The sequence below is a fragment of the Neovison vison genome, chromosome 13 (assembly GCF_020171115.1).
Source record: "Neovison vison isolate M4711 chromosome 13, ASM_NN_V1, whole genome shotgun sequence".
In the NCBI taxonomy this organism is placed as follows: domain Eukaryota; kingdom Metazoa; phylum Chordata; class Mammalia; order Carnivora; family Mustelidae; genus Neogale; species Neogale vison.
In genome coordinates, this window is record NC_058103.1 from 127,758,275 (window position 1) to 127,783,837 (window position 25,563).

The window sequence follows — 25,563 nt, forward strand, 5'->3', positions numbered from 1 at the left end:
TGTGTCTCTCAGGAGAGTATCCTAACTGAGAAGGGCTCACTTTCTCCTTATGCTTTGACAAAAAATAACCCAAATCTAGACTTATTTTCCAGAGGTTATTTTTTATGTGAGCTAAATGGATGCAAATTGCTGCTTATAAGAGAGGAGGCAATGACAAGAGTCTAGGCTGTTCAGTCTTTTATAGGAATTCTTGGTTTCTGTGGCACCCAGGCTGGAAGAATATAGTTCTCCAGGAGGATGCTGTAAGTATAGGATCCCCAAGAACTTGTTTTCTCTGACTGTCCTGTCTCTATCATATTTCTGCCTCTCCTTTCTGGTTCCAGCATTCCATACCCACTATTTTCATGCTCTCATAGTTCGATTCTACCAATATCCTCTCTTACAAAATTTTCCTTCCCCCGGGACACCTGGGTGGCTCAGTTGGTTAAGTGTCTCCTTCAGCTTAGGTTGTGATCCCAGAGTCCAGGGATGGAGCCCTGTATCAGGTCCTTCTCTGTATTCTCAAGACATACATCTTTCCTCAGCATACATTCCTGAATATTAACACTGGTTGTTCTTTGCCCTTTGTTTCAACAATTTTAAATGAAATATATGATAGCTATTAAAAATGTGTCAGTGTAAAAGTATAAGAGGACTTTTCTCTTTCTTTTTTAATGGTGAGACAAGCAGTCTTCAGAGTCAGTTCCCACATGGTAGTGATTTTCTCTCTTCCACCTTTTTTTTTTTTTTAAGATTTTATTTATTTCATGGCAGCCCATAGGGTGGTATGATTGCTTTGTTCTCCCTTTGTTCTCCCTCAGTCTTGCATCCTCATATCCGTGGTGAGTCCCTGGAACTTCAACATGAGCATATGCATCCTGTGGGCCTTGGTCAGCCCATGTGCTTCATGTCACACAGGTGACAATGTGGGAGGTTTCTAAAAAGAAGGGAAAACCACTTTTAAGGATGTCATCATCCAAAAAATGTCACTCTCCACAAAAAAAAAAAAAATTGGAAAACAAATAACAATTAACAAATGAAATTTAACTATCAGGGTGATAATTTGAACATGGTCCCTGGCCAGTCCTTTGCAATTTCATGGATGCAAACTTCCTTCAAACTCTAACCAGATTCCTCAGACTGATATTCACTGTTCAATATGCAGAGGTTTTCGTTCCCATTTTTTGCCATCAAGTGATCAAAGAGTGTAACTGGCATGTTCTCTATATTTATCTCCTGTTAGTTGTTTCTGTCTGGGGGGAGGTGTGGGGAAGGTGACCATGGCTAGCTGAATCATGGGGAATCTAAAAATCTCAGCGTCCATTCACTAAAATTAGACTGTGTCACTGCTGTTGTAATTGCTCAGAGTCCATACTTCTGGAGTTGTAAATGTATCCAGGAATATTTGAACTTAGTAACAAAGCATTGATCATTGGATAAATGTAGGTATTATAATAGTATAACCAGAAAAAAATATTTAAATATATTACCACTGTCAATACTTTTGCCCATAATTTCCTCAAATAGAACATTTTATATATTTTTAGTTTCTGGTTTTTCATATTGTTTTAGGTAGATAGACAATATATATATATTGTCTGCCTGACTTTTTTTGTGATAAGTTGCATGAGGCAATAAATCAAACAATGTCTAAATTAAAGTAAAAGTCATTCCACCCCTCCTGATGGCAACCTATATCTCTGCTTGACGCTGAGTTAGTGCATGGCTTCTCCCATGCGTTTATGTTTGCTTGTGGAAGCATACAATAGTATGTACATGAATACACACATGTACACATACCTGTTTTTTGAGATAAACTTATACTCAACATATCTTTCTGGATCGTGTGTTTTTTAAAGGGCCGTGGGCATACTTCCAACTCGGTGCATGCTCTGCTACCTCCTTCTTTTTAACAGTTTTATTATAATCAAGAACATAGATGGAAGATAATTTTTCCACCTTTAAAAACAGCATGGCAATAAATATTTTTTACTATTATTATTTGTTTTCTGGGGCTGAATTTTTATCAAACAAATTCACAAGTCAAAATTTATGACATTTGCTACTTTAAAACATAGTGCCACATTTCATTCCATGATTTTATATTAATTAATAATATGTAAGTGACCCTTTTTTTTTAAACCACCTTTACCAGCCTGGGTGTTATCACACCGATCTCATAAGAAAAGTAAATCTCAATTGTTGCTTTTATTTTTATTTTCCTGACTGTTGATTAATTAGGTCATTTCCTACCATGTTCACTGGCCACTTGCTCCTCCTACTACTGCTCACTGATCTTGCCAATATTCTCTCCCATTCTTTCTGAACCACACCATGCTTGCCTTTCTTTGTTCACAGCCTTAATGCTGTCTGAAACCTCCAAGTTTCTCCAGCACTTTCTTCACCTCCTGATTATCTCACATCGCAAGCCCATCTGTCCCTCTCAGTCTGTCTCTCCATCTACCTCTATACGCTTATTGTCTCATTCCCCAGGAAAGCAGGTAGTTTGGCACAATCCTTGCTGTTTCTGCAGCACTGAGAGTGATGTCAGGTACCTAATAAGGTGGAAACAAAGAGTAGAACAACCAATCAGCCAAGGTTCTGAATTTGAAAGAAAACAAAGAAAAGGAACTAACCACAAAAAAATTCAATACAGAACAATTAAACAAACACATCTAAGATTATGAAAGAATACAGAAATGATAATACTTATTTAAAGCCATAAAAAAATACATGAGAAATTTAGAAAAAGAAATTTTAATGGAAGAATTATACATAATTTTCTAACAAAAAATAAATGGCCAAAATTGGTTCAAGAATTAGAAAACACTAAAGGACCAATAACTGAAGAAAAGTGAATGATTCACAAAAAGCTACTATTTTTAAAAGTATGAAAAAGCAACCAGACACAAAGGTGAACATACTAATTGTTCTCACCTGGGGAACAACTTTAAAAAACAATGTTGATTATTCTAATTAAAATTGCAATGTTGAAATCGTATTTTATTATAATCTTACTTCTGCTATCACATGAACATAGGATTTTCAACTAACCTTTGTGTTAAAATGTAGCACCCATGGTGCACCACAATCTAATATTTTACCGAAGCTGCAAAGATTCTAAATAATTTACTGATAAGCTTAATTCGCAAGTTTTTTTAATTGAACAGTACAACTGATTAGAACTTATTTCAGTAATGTGCTGGTGGTACATTGGACTATCTCTGAAAATAATTTATTAAATAAACATATTAAAACCTAAAAAAATAATTCAGTGGCATATTTAATTAAAACCCTAAGCATGGGGACACCTGGGTGGCTCAGTGGGTTAAGCCTCTGCCTTCAGCTCAGGTCGTGATCCCAGAGTCCTGGGGTTGAGCCCTATAGCGGGATCTCTGCTCAGCGGGGAGCCTCTTCCCTCCCCGCCCCCACCCCACCTGCCTGCTTGTGATCTTTCTCTCTCTCTCTGTGTCAAATAAATAAATAAATAAAAAGATTTAAATGTCCCTTCCTTTAAAAAAATAAAAACAAAAAAATAAAACCCTAAGCGTGCATTACAGGGAGAAATACCAGGTGCCAGACACAAAGCAAGCATCAGGGATGTTAACACTGCTTCAGTGAATTATATGAAGAAAATAAAAATAAGTATCATGAATTTTGGAAATTTCAGTATTATTATTTTTAGATGAAATGACCATATATCCTGAAAAAGTAATGTATGCAACTGTATGATTAAAATTAATAGAAGTTTTGAAATGGGCTCAGTAAAAAATTAATACATAACATTTAACAGCTTTTATTTATATAATCAATACGTATGTAAAATATAAAAGAAAAATGCCTCTCTATTAGACAGAAAATGAAAGTAAAAGGAAATTTATACATCACTGGGAACATTTTTTTTAACATTAATGGCACAAGACATAGGCTAAGAAAATCACCAAAATTCTATTGAAGAACCTAAAATATAAGTCCTTTAAATGAGGAATATGTTCCTGAAAGAAAAGACTTGCTATTGCAAAGATGTCTTCCATGATTAATCTGATAATTAAGATATTTCAATCAGAATTCCAATGGTGTGAGTTTTTCTGTATAATTGTTCTGATAATTGCTGTTATAAGTGCTGAAGGGATCTGAATGTTAACAATAATGCAGGGGAAGATTACGGTGATGACGATAAGCTTCAACTGCCTGACCCCTCATTTGCACAGACTCTTTACAACCCCAAGGATCCTGGGATCCTCAGAAAATCTGCAAAAATATACTCGAGCCATGCTATGTGATGATGCTTACCCCTTTCCACATTGCCTCTCAAGCACTTTGGAGGGGGCAATGAGCATATTGGTGGCCACATTTAGGATGCAGCAGAGGAGGCTGTTTGGAGTCAGAGGTGTCTGCACTTCACACCTGAGCACACATCTTGAGACATGTTCCTGAGTCCATGCACCATTCCTGAACTTCTCTTTGGGGTTGCTAGAAGCAGCTCTGCACTTCCAAAACTTTTCAGGAAAATTAAGTGAAAAGGTTAGAGTAATGGCTGACAGCTCTTCTGCTGCTCTTGGAAAACTAGATGTTTACTACATTACTTAATGAACTTCCCTCTCCTGCCTCCCATCCCAATGAGTGAACTCAATTTGGCATCACCAAATCCAGAGCCCCTTCTCATAACTAGAATTTAAGATTTGTTGAGTCTTTATTCATATCACTCACATGCAGCTTGCCATCTGTTAGTGAAAAAGGGGCCAGTTTCACTCATGCATTGGTGCCCCCAAATATTTATTAGAGGTCTGAGAACTGTATTTTTATGGTACTCCTTTTTTTTGAATAACAACTTTATTGAGTTTTATATACCATAAAACTTACTAGTTTGAAGTATACATGTCAGCAGTGTTTGGTATGTTCATAGACTTGCACAACCATCATCACTACCTAAATTAAAACATTTTTGTCACCCCAAATGAAACTGTACCCATTAGGCAGGCACTCCCCATTCTCCTGTCAGCCCTAAGTAACCACCAATGTATTTTCTGTCTCTCTAGATTTGCCCATTGTAGACATTTCATGTAAGTAGAATCATACAATATGTAGTTTTATTTTTACATCATCAGTTGGTACATGCCGGGTTGTTTCCACTTTGGGGCTATTATGACTATTGCTGTTAGGAACATTAGTTTCCAGGTTTGGAGGTGAACATATGTTTTCTTTTCTCTTGGGTATATACCAGGAAATATACGACATTTTGAGGAACTGATAAATTGTTTTCCATAGAAGTTGTACCATTTTACATTCCTACCAACAGTGTTCAAAGGTTCCAATTTTTCCACATTCTCTCAAATGCTTGCTGTTTTTTTTTCTTTTTTTTTTTTTAATTGTACCTACACTGGTGTATGTGAAACAGTATCTCATGTTAGTTTTGATTTTCATTTCCCTAATGACTAACGATGTTGAGCATCTTTTCCTGCACTTATTGGCCATACACATATCTTCCTTTAAAAATCCATTTAAACCTGTTACCTATTTTTAATTAGACTATTTGTATTTTTATTGTTGAGAGGTAAAAATTCTTATATATTCTGGATTCAAGTGTCTCATCAGATGCATGATTTGCAAATATTTTCTCCCATTCTGTGCCAGCATGCTTTTAAATGTTCATAGCAGCAATGTCCATAATAGCCAAACTGTGGAAAGAGCCAAGATGCCCTTCAATAGGCAACTGAATAAAGAAGATGTGGTCCATATATACAATGGAATATTACTCAGCCATCAGAAAGGATGAATGCCAAATTTTTGTGTCAACATGGATGGGACTGAAGGAGACTATTTTTATTTTTTTTAAAAACCATGTAGGATATTAAAATTGCACAATAAAGCTAATAATTTCAAATTTATGACTGGGTAATTCTTTGTGAGTAGCTGAATTTTTTTAAGTAGTGAGTAGGTGAAACCTTGGAAGACTTCAGAAGCCACATACACACATACTCCCAGGCACAGAGCACACGGATTCCTCTCAGACTGCGCTAAACAAGGACGGTCAGAAGATGTGGTCCCATTCATTTGGTGGGTGGCGTGTCAAACTCGTGTGGCTACACTAGCCCCTGCACACCTCTGCTGGGCTCATTTGTCTTCCATCTGGTGAGATTAAGGATTGATGACACTTTTCTGAGAAAAGAAAATTTAAAAAATATACAAACGGTACAATTGAGGGTCGGTAGTGACCTAATGCCACAACCAAATGCCCACATCTTTCCCTTCACTTCTTCCCCTCAGATGGACATTTTATCATCTCACACCATCATGACAAGGGTGTGAAAGTTCTAACAAAGATGCAAGAAAGAAAAGGAACACTATACAGCAAACTAAGAGGAAGTATATGGACACTGTAGATTTAAAAATATGAATACACAAGCATACATATACAGTATGACTTATCAAGCCTATCTGAAAAAAGAAACTTCTGAAAGCTTTCAATCTCCTAATCATCAAGACTGATTATGATTTCTAGGCAACTGATGAGTTACTTTCAACATACACCTCAAATAATGTGCCCCGTGGTCACTGGAACCACAGATTTCAAGTACACCAGTGATGAGAAAGCTCTTACAATGTTTTTATAAATATATACACAGACAAAAAGTTTTTTTCACCTTTTCTGAAGCTAAGAAACCTTTAAAAATAACACACACACACACACACATAAGCCCAAGGGTCTCTGGTTGACTATTAACTTCCCAAAAGACTTAGGACTGCTGTCTCCCAAGGGAAACACAATTCAAAAGATTTTAACTTTTACCAACTGATTCCCTAAAGGGTAAACATACATCCCATAGAAAATTTTGGCTTGTTGAAGAAGAAGAAGGAGGAGGAGGAGGACGTGAAGAAGAAGAAGAAAAAGGAGGAGGAGGAGGAGGGGAAGTTGTCAACATTTAGAAGCTAGGAGGTTTTAAACAAAATTACATATTTCTACTTTTTTTTTTAAAGTCCAAATATTTGGTGACTCTGGCAAATTCAGGGAGTAGGCACTACTCTAGATAGAGCTGTGTGCTACAGGTCTCTGTCACACTTACCCTCTCGTCCCAGTTCACCCATGGCCTCTCTCATTTATTTTCCCTGCTTCCAAAGGCACTGAACTTGAAAACAAGTTACTTTTCACACCAATCCCCCCTGTAAAATACAATTTCCATTCCAGAATCAGGACATGTACACATATATATGTGTACTGAAAATAGCACAAAATAATATTTTTGGGGACAATGTATGATGGCTTCTGATATATTCTTTTCTATTCTACTGTACTTCATTTAAAAATTCTGGATATGATCCAATATAATGATTTCAAAGACCCAGTCTTCAAAGACACTGGGTCTTTGAAATCATTATATTGGATAATATCCAATATAAATTATATTGGATATGATGGGATATATAAGACTGGATATATTGGATATATCCATATATATATATGGATATATATATTGAATATATATTAAAAATATATATTTTTTAAGATTTGTATTTATTTGTTAGAGAGATAGCGGGGGGAGAGAGAGGGAGAGAGCAAGAGAGTGTGCACACAAGTGGGGGGCAGCAGGCAGAGAGAGAAACAGGCTTCCTGTTGAACAAGGATTCTGATGCTGGACTCAATCCCAGGACCCTGGGATCATAACCTGAGCAAAAGGTGGATGTTTAACCAACTGAACCACTTGGCATCCCTAACCTATCATATTTAAAGAGATAAAGCCCCAAGAGGTTGAGTGGCTTGTCTATTATCTAGGAAGTAGGTAAACAATGTGTTTAGATGAAAAAAATAACCTACAAACTTCAATTCAAGGGACCTTATTTAATAAAAAACAGCCACTGAATGTTGGACCACATTGAGTTGAGAAATTTCTGAATGAAAAATTTTGAGGAAGAATCTGGACTGATTTTTAACAGTGGATATAGTTTTATGACCTGGCAGCAGATACTATGATACCTAGTAGACTCTACAATATCCAGGGGACTACAAAATATTCTGTAGTCCCTATAGTACCTGGTAGACCCATAATGTCCGGTAGCCCCTAGACTATCTGATAGACCTTACAATATCTCTTAATCTCTGTACCCTCCTACTCTGACAGTAATAAATTTGACATTGATGCCTGAAGCAACCCCCCACCTCTGGAGTACTTTTGTGATATTTGCATTGAGAAAATAACATTTTTCCTAGCATCAGGAAAATTATTATTATAGTTGGCTACATTAACAACCATAGACAAGAAATTGATTGCAATTGTCAGAGTGGAATTTATTTTTTCTTGCTTAGAAACAAAAATAAATTTAAAAACAGCTTCTTATTACATCTTTTAAGTCAATGGTGTTCTCTTTCACCTCTGAGCATTTCTCAAAGTAGGTCAAATGCAACAGATAAGGAAGCTACCACTTAACTCTCATCATTCAAAACAAATACCACTTTTCTCTAGACAAAAGGCAGTGCAGAGTGTAATTTTTCTCTAAGGCTGTTGCCTCTTGACCCATTGTGTCCTAAGCTGAAAGTACAGAAGATGTACTTTACAAGAAGAGCCCACCAGAAGGGCATGCAAGAGAGCATCCTCCAAGGTGGAACATATTGACAGTTGGCATAGCTAATCACCCTCCCTCCTTTAGTCACCTGGAGTGGAAACCCATAATGGAAAGCCTTCTGAACAGCTCAACAAAAAGAGGGAAGAACTTTTCAAATGCAGTATTTTGAATGAAGGATGTAATTTTATTTTATATTTGGCACCACAATAAAAAGTACGATTGACATTAATTCAGTAATCACCATGGCCTGGAACACTGCTGAGTACTTCATACGATCTCTTAGTCAGTTTGGGCTGCTATTATAAAATTCTGTAAAATGGGTAGTTTAAACAATAAACATGCATTTCTTATAGTTCCAGAGACATGAAGTCCAAGGTCAAAGTGTCAAATTCGTGTCTTCTGATGGCCCACTTCCTGATCTACAGATCTCACTGCCATGTCTTTATGTGGCAAAAGAGTGATCATCTTTCTTGTGCCTCTTCTAAAGACACCAATCCCAAGAACTCCACCTTTATAAGCTAGTTACCTTTCAAAGGTCCCACATCCATACTCCAACACATTGGGGATTAGAGCTTCAGCATATAATTTGGTGGGGTGTTAGAAACACATTCACTCTATAACATTTAATTATGTGCAGTCCTTGGTGCCTTGACACTATTAGGGGCTAGGCTCCCATCTACGTTCTTCACATTTCACAAATTAGGAGCCTAATACTTGGAAAGTATCTCACTTAATGGGATCAAAGCCTTAGAGCATATAAAAGGCAAAGTTTGATTCCAGGCTATAGGGCTGCTGGTATTGCTGTTTTTGACATGCCCATATATTTTCCTTTTGATAAACCTTTTAGGCTCCCAATGGCTATTTTGTTGGCTAAATATAAGCTTTGGTTTACAAATTGTATGAACATTTCCCAGTCTTTTTTTTTAAATAAGGGAAAGAGTGCCATGAAACCCCAAGTTATAGTTACCCAACATCAACATTTTGCTCTTTCAACTTAGAATGCCTCCTCTCATTTGTTAAAGAATGACTTAGGTGCCTCTAAAAGATATGCACAAGTGTCATTATCACACAAAGTTAATAGTGATTCCTTAATATCATAGAACACTCAATCTAAGGCCAGTTTTGCAGATTATTTTTACAGTCATTTGCAAATCAGTATCAATCAAGGTCTACTCAGTACATTTGGTTGATATTTGTCTCAAGTCTCTTTTAATGAATACAAGTTCCCTCTATTTATTTAGACATGAATTAGGCCATCTTGCCTATCAAGTTTCACACATCCTAGGTTTGGCTGATTGTATTTTCATGGTGTCATGTATTCCCCACATTTCTTACAAACTGGTAGTTAGCCCTAAAGCCTTAGTATTAGAACACTTCATAGACAGTCCTGTATAATTTTGATTACAGTATGGCAGAAGGAACATAATGTCTGCTTGTCCATCTTTAGTGATGTTAAGACAGACTCCTAGGTTTTTCAGATGCTGCAGAAGGGCATAATTTAATCACACCACTTTTTCCTGCATTCATTAGCTGTGGTTCATATGTAAAAAATAACTTCTCGTAATCAGCATTTATTTAGCATAAATTCAGTCCTTAAAGGGTACCCATAAAAATGCATATTGCCCTTTATTTATCAATTTTCAGTACAATTTGTTTGCTCCCAGCAACTTCTAGTTCTTTCTCTTTTTTTGGTTGAGGATTGGTGTCTTTATCAACTTATGGTTCATTTTTATTAACTGTTTAGTCACAGATTTTACTATCAGATTTTTGGTCTTACTTTTTCTCATTTTTACATGTAATTCTTTATCAGTAAAATTAGTCCTTTGATTCTGTTATATTAACCATATTTTTCTCAATTTATCACTTTTTGTTTTTACTTTCCTTTAAGAATACTTCTTGCTATTAATTGTTAAATCATTTTTATATTGCTAATTTCATAAATATGTTTTTTAATTGCTTTTGGATTTTGAGTCATTGTTAGGAAACTTTTTTTTTTTTTAAGATTTTATTTTATTTATTTGAGAGAGAGAGACAGTGAGAGAGAGCATGAGCGAGGAGAAGGTCAGAGGGAGAAGCAGACTCCCCATGGAGCTGGGAGCCTGATGTGGGACTCGATCCCGGGACTCCAGGATCAGGCCCTGAGCCGGAGGCAGTCGTTTAACCAACTGCGCCACCCAGGAGTCCCGTTAGGAAACTTTTTTAACATCCAAAGTTGTGAAGGTATTCATTCCTATTTCTATTATAGTACTTGATGAAGTTCTAGAACCTAGGTGAGGTTTGGTGGGCTGAGGTCCGGAGCCGATGATCAAGAAAGAATTCTTGAGACATCTTTGGTGCAAAATGGTGGTTTATTAAAGCACAGGTACAGGACCTGTGGGCAGGAAGAGCTGCTGCCCCAGGTTGTGAGGGATGGCAGGTTATATACCTTGTGGTTGGGGGTGGGGGTGAAGGGATGGGAGGTTTCAACGGAGTTTTCGTATGTTAAAGAGGGCCTACAAGGTGCCAGGAGGACACCTTGCCCTTGTGGCTTGATCAATGTCATCTTTAGGCCAGCCATTAACATCAAGATATTTGGGAGATTCTTGGTAGGGTGTTATGATCCTGCTATCATTTACATTCCCTTCTACCTCAGCCTCCTCCAGTTTTGTTTATGATGGGGAGGTAGACATTAGGTCTTGAGGAACTGAGAGTTATTTGCCTCTGGAAATTTGTGCTATTGATAAGGTAACCTCCCTGTTTGTAGATCTCTAGGACATCTGTAGAGCAAAGGAGATTCCTGTCCTGCAGGATTGTGATCTCAGCAAGTTAACCATTTATTGTTTTATGGCAGTCAGGGGTGCCTGAGGAATGCTACACATATTAACGGAGGGGAGCAGGTGGAGAGGGGGGTGCAAGGTGCCAGCTTTTGCTCTGTCCTCAGCCAGCCTCCTGCTCCCTCATCAGTACTTGCAATTTCTCTGTTTGTTTTGTTTTTCCATAGTTAGATCTCTGATCTTTTTTGATTTATCCTAGTGTATGGTATAAGAATGCACCCAATTTATATTTTTCTCAAATGGATTCCACAGATCATAAACTCCCTCCTCCGCACTAATCTAAGTTGCTGCCTTCATCATATACTAATTCCAAGAGAATCTCACCTGTCTTGGTCCCTTGGGCTGTTATGTACCAATTCCAAAATTGTATTTAGTGTAGTCTTTTTCATATTAAATAGTCTTAAAAAAAGAAAAACTAGTTCCCCTCATTGCACTTCTCCTTATAATTCACACTTATTATTCTTTCAAGTAAAACTGACAAATAATCAACTTGTGTGGAAACAGAAAAAAAAAAGAAGCAAATGATCTTAATTGAGATCACATCAAAAGTATATATTTAACTTGGGTAAATTCAACACCCTTACATTGTTGAGTCGCCCTATGCGAGAACATGGCATGTCTCACTTATTTAGTTTACTTTTGTCTCATAACAACTTATGGACTGCCTCTTATAGAATTTCACATTTTTGTTGTTATAACTGGCTATTTTATGTAGCTAAAAAAAATCATTTGTGTTAGTTTGTCTATTATTCTCTGTCTTGGCGCAAAACAATATTTTCTTTCTAATTTGTGTGACTTTATTATTTTATTTATTTATTTTGCTAGAAATATTTTGGTTAATGTATCCAATACCATGACAAATAATAGTGAAGATAATGGACATTGTTTTAAAGGAAAAAGAAAGTTTCTAGTATTTCCTTTTCTTAAGTTATTGGTTTCCAGTAATATATGCAGACCATGTATATACAGTTGTATATACATGTACAGTTATACATATATCTGATATATCATTTAAGCCCTCCTTTAGGGAGTATTTTTTATTAAATACATGCTACATTTTATCAAATATCTTTTCCTTCCATGGAGATGAACATCAGATGGATTACATTCATGAATTTCCACTCTTTCCATCCTATTAATCTCATTAGATCATATGTATTTAAAATAATATGCTGATTGAGACTGTTTACTAGTAATTTATTTGAAGTTTTGTATCAGTATTTGTTAAGTGAGATTTGCTTTTCTTGTGGATCCATTATCAGGCTGTATATCATTGTTATACTTACTATACAAAAATAACTAGGATGTTTTCCTTCATTTTCTGCTCTCTAGATGGGCTTAAATAGCACCAACGATATCTGATTATTAAAGGTATTGTCAGACTTCCTGTGTTTCTACCCGGCCCGGTGCTTTTTCACAAAGTCACTCTTGCTACAACCTTCCATTTGTCCTTCTGTGGGAATCAAATTGTTTTGAAAGAAAATGTGAAACTATGAAATAGGAGAAAAATGCACATGGTTTTGAAAATTACAACTTGCAAAGTGAATTTTTTATGAGTAAAATGCTATCTAATTGTGAAACATTATTGTTTGTCAAATCTGTGTTAGAAGGAACTATAAACTTCATGACAAACTTGACCAGCCACTGAAGTAATGAATGTCTGGTACATGAATCATTGATTATTTTATATGTTAACTATTCAATATAATAAGCTGATTGGTCAGATTGTTTAATCAAAGCCTAATTTTATGTATTTCACTGTGAAGTGAGGAAAAAGAGTTTTCATGTTTTCACAATTAGCAGATCAAACAGGTCAAGTGAGAAAGACTGATCAGATTTGGTTTCCCAAGGAATATAAGGTTATGGCATGGATTTTGAATTCTGTATGATACTGTAGTAAATATTATACCTGAACTGACAATTTAAGTACTGGGCTAGATCTCACGTGTATGTGAAAGAACTTATTGCTTAAAAAAATAAAATAAAATAAAATAAAAATAAAAATTTAAAAAAAATCTTTGTTTTAATGCAACAACAAAGCAACAGTTAATAGAAAAAGCCAGTAAAGATTAAATCTTTGTCTTAGCTTTTTCTTAATATTGTTTTCTAGCTTCAAAAATTAGAAAATGCTTTATTTGGGGCACCTCGGTGGTTCAGTCAGTTAAGTGTCTGATTCTTGAATTCAGCTCAGGTCATGATCACAGGGTCATGAGATCCAGCCCCACCTCAAGCCCTGTGCTCAGTGCTGAGTCTGCTTGAGATTTTCTCTCTCCCTCTGCCCCTCCATTCTGTACTTTCTCTCTCTCTCTCTCTCTCTCAAGTAAAAATAAATAAACCTTAAAGAAAAGAAAAAGAAAAAGAAAGAAAGGAAGGAAGGAAGGAAGGAAGGAAGCAAATACTTTGTTTTATAGGATACACACAGAGGGCCTGAAGATAGTTTTTTTCCATCATGGCAGCCAGGTACTAAACCTGGAAAGTAAGCATATCTGCTACTGCCATGACTCTTAATACAAACTTTGGTAAAATCACTGTAACATGAAGCGAGCTGGGCAGTTTGATGGACAAAATTAGGAATTAACTTTGTTGATATGAAAACTTTATTTTCATAATCACAGGGCATGTTTTTCTTTAAAATATTGTCATCAAGTAGTGTTAATATCATATGTACACACAAATCACACATATGCATGTACATATACATGTACACATACAAAAAACTGACTTTCAAGTAGAAGGAACCTATTCAAAATAAGTTGAGAATAACTAATAAAATTAATAATAGAACTATAAAATAACTATAATTAAATTTTAGAAATGCTTATCTGAACATATTTTAAGGAAAAATTACTTAAACATCAATACAAAGATAAATGCAGAAATGATTGATAAATTTACTTATACAAAATTGTTGAAGTTCATTATATCAGATAGACAAGAAAAATACCAAGAGAGAGAAAACAAATGGGAACGAGAGACCTTCTCTAAATGATTCAAAATTACCCCCCCAAAAAGTTTCTATGCCCTGCCCAGAACTTTGGAAGGTTCCTGCAAGTAACAGCCCCTTGACCTTAGAACATTGCTTGGCACATAATTGCAGTTATACATGACAATAATATGATGGTGGTGGTGGTGGTGGTGGTGGTGGTATTGGGGAAGTTTATAATCACTGAGATGATGATGATGATATGATGACCATAACTGAAATGATATTTATGATGATTATGTGTAGGAAGAGGAAACATAGAAGAGAATTTAGTAGCTAAGTAAGATACTGAAAATTTCCTCCCACTTTATCTCCTCTCTGAAATCCCAACTACCATTGTTATTTCAAGTTATTGCATGTATCTTTGGAAAACTATGATGAATTTAAGTATAAATATGTTTTATTGAAGGTGTTACATATACATTTATCAACACATTAGTATTGATTTATTTGTGGCAGGGAGGATACAATGGGAGGCCTTCTGAATTAGAAATAAAAATAGAAGTTTTGTAAAAGGAGAAGTCAGGTAGAATGGAGTTGAAAGAAGGCTCTGGGTTTGTTCTGTAGCTTGGATGAGCTGTGTGGCACTGGATAAGTTATTTAATATTACAGTGCTCAGATCAGTCTACAACAGGATTAAGATTAAATGGAAAATGTAGTTAAAAATCCTATTGAGCCTGGTGGCATGCAATAAATAGAAGCCTTTGTTTGTTGCTCTTATTATTGTTATTAGAATTTTGGCATAGGGAGATCAACTTTGGAGTGGTGGAGTAAGGATCTTAGTGACCACTTTTCCACATAAGCAGTGAAAATACTGGCAAAGCAACTAAAATCAACCATTTTAGAATACCATAAATTAACCAAAGTCATATAAAAAACTGAAAATTTTCTATCAAAAAGAAACGTCTGAATCTCAGAAAGGCAACAGAGCCTGTACATGTCAGCTTAGGACTATTCCCTTTCTCTCTGCCTCCCTGCTACCTCAGTAGCATGGTAGTTCTGAAAGATTTGCAGGCTCACAATGAATGGAGAGGTAAGAGCTTTATACAAAGAGCACCATCAATATTATGTCAAAACTAGCAGTATTTGAAAAATTTCATTCCCAAAGTGTTGTTGGTCATTCGATTAGACTCAGAGCTCAACACAGCTAAAAAAAAATAAATTTAAGAAGCAGTATCATCAGGACATCGAAAAAAATGGAAAACTTCTGACAATGTTATATCTGCCTGTTTGTGATATCAATTTTTTTCATCAAAAGAAAAGATCAGCCTACCATCCCCCCTTCAAAAAAAAAAATTAAAGCAAGACCTAGATACAGAGAAATTTGAAAAGCTCCAGCAAATTCTTAGGGATCTATAAGAATTTTGCACACATGTGAAGTGCTGCATGCATGCCCAGGAAAGACCTAGGAAAGGAGAAAGCCCTGGTCACTCACCTCTTGCTTGGAGGAATAGTGCAAACAGAAAATTAAAGCTAAGCCTGTCTTGTAAATTGTTTAAAGTTTAAAGTCAAGCTTTCACACATAGAAATCCTTGGCAGAGGTAGAAAAAATACAGGCATGGCATTTAAGGAAACATTCTTACTGATCATTGGCTGACTACTAAATTATAATGAACCAAAGGTGACCCCTAGGAGACCAGGCTTGAAAACAAGAACATAAAATTAACAACAATAACAAAATACAGCAGGAAACTCAGTGTCTACACACTGTGGAGAATACAGAGTTTCAAATTAGCCTGGAAGAGTCACTAAGAAAATAAACAACAAGAAGAAAACAAAAACAGAAATCCAAGAACAACTACCACCTCTGGAGTGGAGAGAGGGTTCTGATACTGGAGTTATTATAATGCATTATCTAAAATGTCTGGTTTCCAATGAAAAATTACAAAACCTACCAAAAAAAGGCAAAGCATATCACATACACAGGATAAAAATTGTCAATAGAAATAATCCTTGAATACTCCCAGATGTTGGATGTACTAGACAAAATTTAATTCTGCTATTTTACATAGATTAAAAGAACTAAAATAAACCAGTGTCCAAAGAATTAAAGGCAAGGAAAGTCTGACAACTACGTGTCATTAAGTAGAGAATATCTGTACAAAGATAGAAATTATTAAAAAGAAACTAATTGCAATTCTGAAGTTAAAAAGTACAATGACTGAAATAAAAAAGTCACTAGCCAGCTACCAACAACAGATTTGAGGAAATAGAAGAAAGTATCAGCAGACTTGAAGATAGGCAAGTAAAGATTATCCAGTAAGAGAAAGAAAATGAAGCCTGAATGGAGAAAAATGTGTAGAAATTCATACACCTGTGATATATCATAAAAATTACCATTATACAGTGAATGGAAGTCTCAGAGAAGAGCAGAGAAATAAGGCCAAAATTATTGGAAAAAATAATAACCAGAAGAGGCTCAAGAAACTCCAATGAACTCAGAGAACCATACCTATTCACAGCAAAGTCAACTTGATGATTTCTCATCAGAAACCATGGAGGTTAGAAGACAGATAAGAGCTTCAAAATGTTGAAGGAAACAGACTGGCAACTAATAATTCTATAACTAGCAAAACTTTTCAAAAATGCAGGAAAATCAAAAGATAAGCCTAGAATGAGAGAAAATGTTTATAAAACATATGCCTGATAAGGGACTTGTCCCAAAAATAAACAAATAATTCTTAGGACTCTACAATATGTCTTCTTTGGAGAAATGTATGTTCATGTCTTCTGCCAATTTTATTTTTTATTTTTTATTTTTTATTTTCAGCTTAACAGTATTCCTTGTTTTGCACCATACCCAGTGCTCCATGCAATCCGTGCCCTCTCTAATACCCACCACCTGGTTCCCCCAACCTCCCACCCCCTACCGCTTCAAACCCCTCAGATTGTTTTTCAGAGTCCATAGTCTCTCATGGTTCACCTCCCCTTCCAATTTCCCCCAACTCCCTTCTCCTCTCTAACTCCTCTTGTCCTACATGCTATTTGTTATGCTCCACAAATAAGTGAAACCATACGACAATTTTTTTACATGATTATTTGTTTTGTGTGTGTGGAGGTTGAGGAGTTCTTTATAGATCTTGGATATCAGCCCTTTGTACTGTCATTTGTGAATATCTTCTCCCATTCCTTGGGTTGCCTCTTTGTTTTGTTGACTGTTTCCTTTGCTGTGCAGAAGCTTTTGATCTTGGTGAAGTCCCAAAAGTTCATTTTTGCTTTGGTTTCCTTTGCCTTTGGAGACATATCTTGGATGAAGTTGCTGTGGCCAATGTTGAAGAGGTTAGTGCGTATGTTCTTCTCTAGGATGCTGATGAATGAATGAATTCCTGCCTCACATTGAGGTCTTTTATCTATTTCAAGTTTATCCTTGTGTATAATGTAAGAGAATGGTCGAGGTTCATTCTTCTACATGTAGCTGTCCAATTTTCCCAGCACCATTTATTGAGGAGACTGTCTTTTTTCCACAGGGTATTTTTTCATGCTTTGTCAAAGATTATTTGACCATAAAGTTGAAGGTCCATATTTGGGCTCTCTACTCTGTTCCACTGGTCTATGTGTCTGTTTTTGTGCCATGCTGTCTTGGTGATCACAGCTTTGGAATAAAGCTTGAAATCAGGCAACGTGATGCCCCCAGTTTTGTTTTTCTTTACTATAGAGTATTATGCCTCCATCAGAAAGGATGAATACCCAACTTTTGTATCAACATGGATGGGACTGGAGGAGATTATGCTGAGTAAAATAAGTCAAGCAGAGAGAGAGTCAATTATATGGTTTCGCTTATCAGTAGAGCATAAGAAATAACACGGAAGACATGGGGAGATGGAGAGGAAAAGTGAGTTGGGGGAAATTGGAGGGGGAGATAAACCATGAGAGACTGTGGACTCTGAGAAATAAACTGAGGGTTTTGGAGGGGAGGGTTGTGGGAGGTTGGGTGAGCCTGGTGATGGGTATTATATAGGGCATGTATATTGCATGGAGCACTGGGTATGGTGCATAAACAATGAATTCTGGAATACTGAAAAGAAATTCAAAAAATAAAGAAATTTTTAAAAAGTTCATTGGAAAATTAAAAAAAAGACTCAACAATATAAAACAAATAACTCAAAAAATGAACAAAAAATCTGGATACCTCACCAAAGAAGACGTATATGTGACAAATAAACCCATGAAAAATTGCAAGATATCATCAGTCGTTAAGGAAATGTAAATTAAACAGCAAGGTACCATTTCACACCCACAATGGCTATTATAATTAGAAAGACAGTCATTAGCAAATGTTGGAAAGAATATGGAGAAATTGGAACCCTCATGCATGGCTGGTAGGATTTTAAGGTATAGACTTGAAAAACAGTTTGGCAGTTCCTCAAAAATGTTAAGTGTAGAGTTACCTTATGCCTCAACAATTTCACTCCTATTTACATATCCAAGGAAATTGAAAACTATGTCAGCACAAAATCTCATACAGAAGTGTTTTTAACTCTTGAGAAATTAGGTGGGTACACAAACACTGCTATTTGCTTAGATAGAAAAATGGAGGAGAAAAAAGTCTGGATTAAGGGAAAGGAAATCTGTTCTGGAACAAGATGTAAATCTTTTTAAAGGTTTTCTTAAGGATCTGGGAACCATTTCTTTAAAATATAACCAAGAAAGATAATATCCCAATTTCCTTGTTTCTATGGGAAGGTCATAGCTTAATTCAGTGGAAACCTTGCCCCAAGTTGCAAAACTACCTTTCATCCTAAAGATATGTGAAGTCCTTATTTGCTTAAAAAACAAATCACTAACATTCATAACAGCATTATTCATAGAAGCATAGAAGTGGACTCACTGCCTATCAACTGACAAATGGATAAGCAAAATTTGGTATATTCATTTAGTGGGATATTGCTGGGTAATAAGTAAGGATGAAATCCTAACAAGGGTTTCAATATGAGTGACCTTAAACACATTATGCTAAGTGAAGGACATCAGTTCAAAAGATAATATATTATATGATTCAATTTATATGAAATGTCCATAATAGGCAAATATATAGACGGAAAATATATTAGTGGATGCCAAGAACTGGATGAAACAGGTGATGTATGCAATGCGGGCAAGGAAGGAGAATGGGGATTGACTACTACTAGTGGGTCTGGGGTTTCATTTTGGGTGATAAAAATATTCTAAAATTACATTGTTATAAAAGTTACACCACTCTGAGAATATACTAAAAACCACTGAGCTGTGTATGTTTTATGTATTTGAATCACACCTCAATAAAGCTGTTTAATAAAACAAATTAAAAGAAAGAATTACAGCATAAAGTACTTTTTCTGATTATGATAATATAATAGGAAGATAAAGCAAGCAGTACAGTGGCTTATGACCAAATAAAAGGTCTAGTTACTTCATAGAAATGTCTGGGTCTGAGTCTTAGTGACTTGAAACCAAGATTGTCAAGTTAAAAGAGAGCAGGTATCCAAGCTATGGTGACAATAACTTCACAGAACAATACACAATCAGAAAGCAGGGGGCATGCCAGGGTTTAATTTTAGTCTTTGAATGAGGGAGCCATGATGGGAAGAAAGGGAAAATACCAGGAAGGAATATCATCTTTACAAGATTTACAAATTGATCTTCACAATGTCTAATTAGAAATCTCCAACCACTTATTAATATGTTTGTATAAGTATGTATTTATCAGTGTGGTGTTTTTCATATTCAGGATGGTACTGCATGTATTTCTCTCTACCACAGTCACGCCATCAGTGTCTATATGAATCTGTGAAGGGCTAATGATATCAATGCTATCATGTGTTGAAAGACAACATGGGATCTAGGCCTGCCCCGGGGAGCAGACCTTACCATAGAGCCTGGAGGCAATTACTCTAGAAAACAAGTATTATCCAAGTGGTATTCAGAAGTAGAGATCCGGGAGTTGAGAAGTAGTTATTGGCACAATCTCTGGCTTGGGTCAGGGAGCCCAAAGGGCCCTAATAATAACATCGGTCCATGACACTTGGCTCTGGGCAGGTTGTCACCCTAGGCTTAAGGCAGCAGAAACATACCAGTATCTTGCTTCCTGGAGTATTGAATGAATAAGATAAGCATTGGTCTATAATAAAAGTTAAAGTTCACTGATCAGAACTGGAGACTGATGTCAGAGCAGGACTGAGAGTCAGTTGACCTCTGGAATTCTGAAGTAATTGCCTTATTGAATCTGTCTTTCTTAAGATTTGAATGGTCTAAGTTCTGGGGAAGGGCGAAGGTATTATGAGCCTAGGCCAGGTAGTTAGATCTCAGAGTCTGGAAACTAGTAATACTCTGACCAGGATCTCCACATTTTGAAAATGACCACACCCTATGGTGACTAAAAGCGGCTCTCCAAGGTTAAAGAAATAAAGACAGTAACCCTCTTATATGGTGTGTCCACATAAATGAGGCTTGTGGCTGGGAACATCTTGCTGATGAAGATCTGTAGCAGGAATTCTCTGGGTTGAGTGGCCTTTAACCATTAATTTTTGAGTTTAAATGTCTTTGAGGAAATTTTTGAGAACAAATATGGCCTAAAATTTAAACTTCTGTTAAATGATCAGAATTATAATTTTGACTTTTATTCTTATAAAACTATGTCTTCAAGTGTTAATATTTATTCTGTATTTTCAGATGGCTACCCCAAAGAAGAAATGATTTACAGATGGAGAAAAAATTCAGTTGAGGCAGCTGATCAGAAATCCTGGAGGCTTTATCAGTTTGACTTCATGGGCCTCAGAAACACAACAGAAATTGTAACAACATCTGCAGGTAGGAATTAATTTAAGGAAACATAGCTCTCAAAAAAAAAATCTGACTTTTTCCCCTGGTGCCGGAGGCATAATCAAGCCTTTAATGTAGAATTTCATCATGTTTATGTTTTAACTAGTTATATTAGGGCAATCAAATACCTCGGCAATATCTGAGACAAAACAACTGATTCAATAGTGAAAATATTTTTAATGTTTTATTGGGATGGAAAAATGATCATGAGAATTGTCTTATTTTTTAATCAAGATGGCATTTACATCATGTTTATAAATTTAACTAGGATTCCCACTACCAACCATATTTATATAAACTGATTTTACTAATAACGAGAGTTCTACAACTTTCCATATACATAATATGAATAAAATATTATTGAGAATCTACACATAAAAGAAGCTGCTGTGAAATGTCCTTTGAATTTTAATTTCTAGCTTCTTCCTTTAACCTTTATTTGAGCTTTGTATTTCTTTTCCAATATACTGAGCACAATAATTATCCACCAGTTTGATTTTATTAAGTGATCATTAAGTGCATAATGTAAGGTACGTAGTTAGGTAGAAAGAGATGTTTCCTCTATTAGCATATTTGAATATTTTAGGGATTTTTGTTTGTTTTATAGGGTTTTTCTTCTTGCTTTGTTTTAGGAGGGTTTTTTTGCTTAGTTTTGACTACTTATTTATTCCTATGACCCACTGTTTTGCAACTAGTTTATTTTGCCAGTGTGTGGGGCACAGATGAGGTTAGAACCAACCTTTCTACTGGTCTTATTATTAATATGAATAGCTTTTAAAACTTCATAATAATTTGTTTCATCAATGACTAAGATTAAGATGTAAACTTTGATAACCACTGGTTAATATCTTTAAAGGATAGCCTGAATTCTGGATAGAGTTGAAAATATAGAATATTTACACATTAAGAAAAGTCTGAAAAGCTCTCTGATTAACAGAGAAAAAACTTCCCTATAGGTGTCATGGTGATAAAGGTGAGAAATGCCATCTGTGTTTAAATATTAAACAATGATAAAGTTAAAAAAATAAAGAATCATAATTTATTTAAATAATCTGCGGAGAAAGCAAAAAGGGAAGTGTTTTAGAGAGACTTTTTCCCAATTATGAGTCACCTACATTAAGAATGTAATTCTGCTTCTTGAATGGTAGAAATGCACTCGTAGACCTTTCAGTATAAGGCAGCCCAAGGAGGGTACCTAAATGAGGGGATTGTTCTAGCATTTAAAAGCTAAAAAAAAAAAAAAAAAAAAATTGCCAAATGTCGATTCTGTTTTTCCTTTCTTGGTGTTTTCTGAAAGATGATGTTAAAGGATAGGAAATTTCAAAGGAAAGTAAAGCACAGCTGCTATGGGGTTTTGAAATTGACTGTAAGAGAATACCAGCCAGCACAGGGAAGCAGCAAATAGAGGGAGCTGTGGAGTCAAGGTAATAGTCTGAGTGACTGTATGCTAAGTGATACTTTTACCAGGCAGAAAACCCATTCCAAACTCAGGTTCAGCTACCCTATGCTTGAAATAAATATCAATAGTCAAGGGGCGCCTGGGTGGCTCAGTGGATTAAGCCTCTGCTTTTGGCTCAGGTCATGATCTCAGGGTCCTGGGATTGAGCCCAGCATCTCTGCTCAGCAGGGAGCCAGCTTCCCCCTCTCTTTCTCTGCTTGCTGCTCTGCCTACTTGTGATCTCTCTCTGTGTGTCAAATAAATAAATAAAATCTTAAAAAAAAATCAATACTCAAGAGATGTGTGATGGCAGAAAAAGAAAGGTTGCTTTATTCAGGAAGCTGAAACCTAAGACGATGGTATGCTAACATCTCAAAGATCATCTTCCCTGTCCAGCTGAAGTTGGACGGTATTAAAGGGAAAGGCATAGGAAAAAGGGAGGGGGAATCCATCCAGGAGCTAGTCCTCTGTGGACATGATCCTGAAAAGACTTGCTGACATCAGTAGCAGCTGTTTTCAAATGCAGTCAGACCTTATCTTCTGGGAAATTTTGGCCATTCACTCCTCGAGGCCAGTGGTCTGCAAATCTCAAGGAAAGTAATTTAGTTTTGCTAGGGATTAAGGGACTTAGTTCTGCAAACAAGGAATGCATAAACTTGAAGCAAGTTTACACTTCAGATGGGTTGGAGTGCTATTATGTTACTGTTGGTTTAAAAAATATGTGGAAGACATTCACTGGCAGCAAGGAGTTTTTGGTCTCACTGGAAAAACATGATAGATATGAGAGACTTATGAACAAACTAGGAATTTATACACCAGCATAACAAATAGACCTTATATTAAGTTAAATTGTACTCAAGATGGAAGCAATGTTTAGGACAGTCCTTAATGAATAAGAAATGAATGTTTCCCGGGATTTTTTTTTTTTTTTGTCATTCCTTTTTCCATGAAGTCAGTGAATGTTTTAGCATTGATGAATGTTCTCCATCTACTCCTCTTCTCTGGCTTCCCTTATTTTTATATAAATCTCCACATTATATTGAATCTTGTTAATCACTCCATCTCTTTTAGAAAATAAGCAAAAAAATGTTCTAAAGAAATTAATCTAAATTAAAAAAATTAAACTCCCTTGCCTCTAATAAATCAGATGATACTGTTGGAAGATGAGAGTGAGATATAAATGATGGATTTACACTCTTCATTTCTAAATTTCTTATGAGCCCAAGGTGGTCACCTCCCATATCTGTCTTTAGCAGCCCAATATTCTATCTTATTTGCCCAGTGGAAGATCCTGGAGAAATCATTACAATCCCTCTTTTGCACACTCCCTCAGTCCCCTTTCCCCTTTTTCTTGTGTACATCCAACCATAGTGAAATCCAGCCCTCTACCTATTCCACACCACAACCATACAGCATTATGGGGGAAAAACACTAGTAAATGAAACACACTGTTTTCATCCCTGCTCTCTTTTGAAGGTGTTATCCATGAATTTCAAGAGAGTTTTGAGGTTATCATATCATAGTATGTGATGGTCCAGTGTTTCTCAATCTTTTATTCATTATACCTCTCCCAAAGAGTCTTTTTAGGTATTTTTAACCACCTCCCTTATAAATATTGATACTACAGATATGCTTGTATATATTTTCATATATGATGGCCTTTTGGAAGGCTACACATAGCAATATCAAAGATTTATCCCCTCCCTACCCCCCAAAAAGAATTTTCACTCCCATAGAAATAAATATCACCTCCATTAAAATCCAAACCTTAGTCTGTTTATTCTTTCTCTTTTCTAGAAGGGGTTTCTATTTTGTTCTTGGTCCCAACATCTGACAGCTACACCTTCTTTTACTTTCCACTAGTGATCTTGCTCCTCACTGTTCCTGGAATCTTGAGGAAATCAGAGAATGTCCCAACATCTTTGCCCACCTATTGCAACTTTTCCCTCATAGTGTTGCAGATGAGCTCCCATTGCTTATCCATATTTACACCAGATCCTGTTCTTTCCCCCTACACAAGAGATTGCTCCAGCAAAACTCCCTCTCACTCACACCCTTTTTTTTCTTTTCTTTTCTTTCCTTTTTTTTTTTTTTTTTGCTCTCTACTGGATCTTTACTATCATCTACTTAAAAATAAGCTTTTATTTCACGAACATATTTTTTTTAATTGTTTTAGTTAGGTCTCCAGCATGCAACAAGTGACATACACAAACTAGGTAATTAGAAGTTAATGAAGGGAAGAAACTATGCACAATCTTGCTGGCAGGGCTTATGACTTATTGCAATAATGGATTGTGGTAGGCAGAATAATGGTTCCCAGAGATTTCCATTTTCTAATTCTCAGAACCTGTGAGTACATCATGTTACATGACAAGGGGGAATTAAGGTAGCAGATGGAATTAAGGTTGGCAGTAAGCTGACTTTCAGATGGAGAGGTTATTCTGGATTATTGAGATGAGTTCAATGTGGAAGAGAGAGTCAGAAGTGTCTGACGGTGGAAATGTGTCAGTGGAAGAAACTCACAGAGAAGAACAGCTATGCTGGATTTGAAGATGGAGGAAGGGACCATCAGCCAAGGCAAGTGGGAAGTTGTAGAATCCGGAAAGAGCAAGGAAATTAATTCTAGAACATCTAGAAGGAAACATGGCCCTACTTATATCTTAATTTTAACCGAACAAGATATGTGTCAGACTTCTAACCTGAAGAACTGCAACATAACAAATTTCTTGTTGCTTCAAGTCACTAATTCTGTGATCCTTTGTTACAATAACAATAGGGAACTAATATAGACATATTGTAATAATCTCAAGCTAGTGGTATTGGGAAGCTTTTACCACTTTGCTGAAGAGGAAAGAAGAGGGAATGGTTACTGGAATCTGGAGAAATAGAAGAAGTGAGGAGACTGCATGACAATTGGTGTCACTTTCAGTAGACACTGAAAGCGTCTACTTTCCAGCCAACCTGCAGAACAGAGGCAGGGCAGAAACCTAAGG

At 36.1% G+C, this 25,563-nt stretch overlaps 1 protein-coding gene across 3 annotated transcripts in view; it reads left to right on the forward strand.

The window, feature by feature from the left end:
* GABRG3 (gamma-aminobutyric acid type A receptor subunit gamma3) overlaps positions 1 to 25,563 on the forward strand; it is a 707,159-nt gene that overhangs the window by 607,752 nt on the left and 73,844 nt on the right. For all 3 annotated transcript variants that reach the window (XM_044232134.1, XM_044232135.1, XM_044232136.1), the window contains exon 6: positions 20,983 to 21,120. In XM_044232134.1, the coding sequence (XP_044088069.1) occupies positions 20,983 to 21,120 (138 nt within the window). The remainder of the gene's footprint in view (positions 1 to 20,982; positions 21,121 to 25,563) is intronic.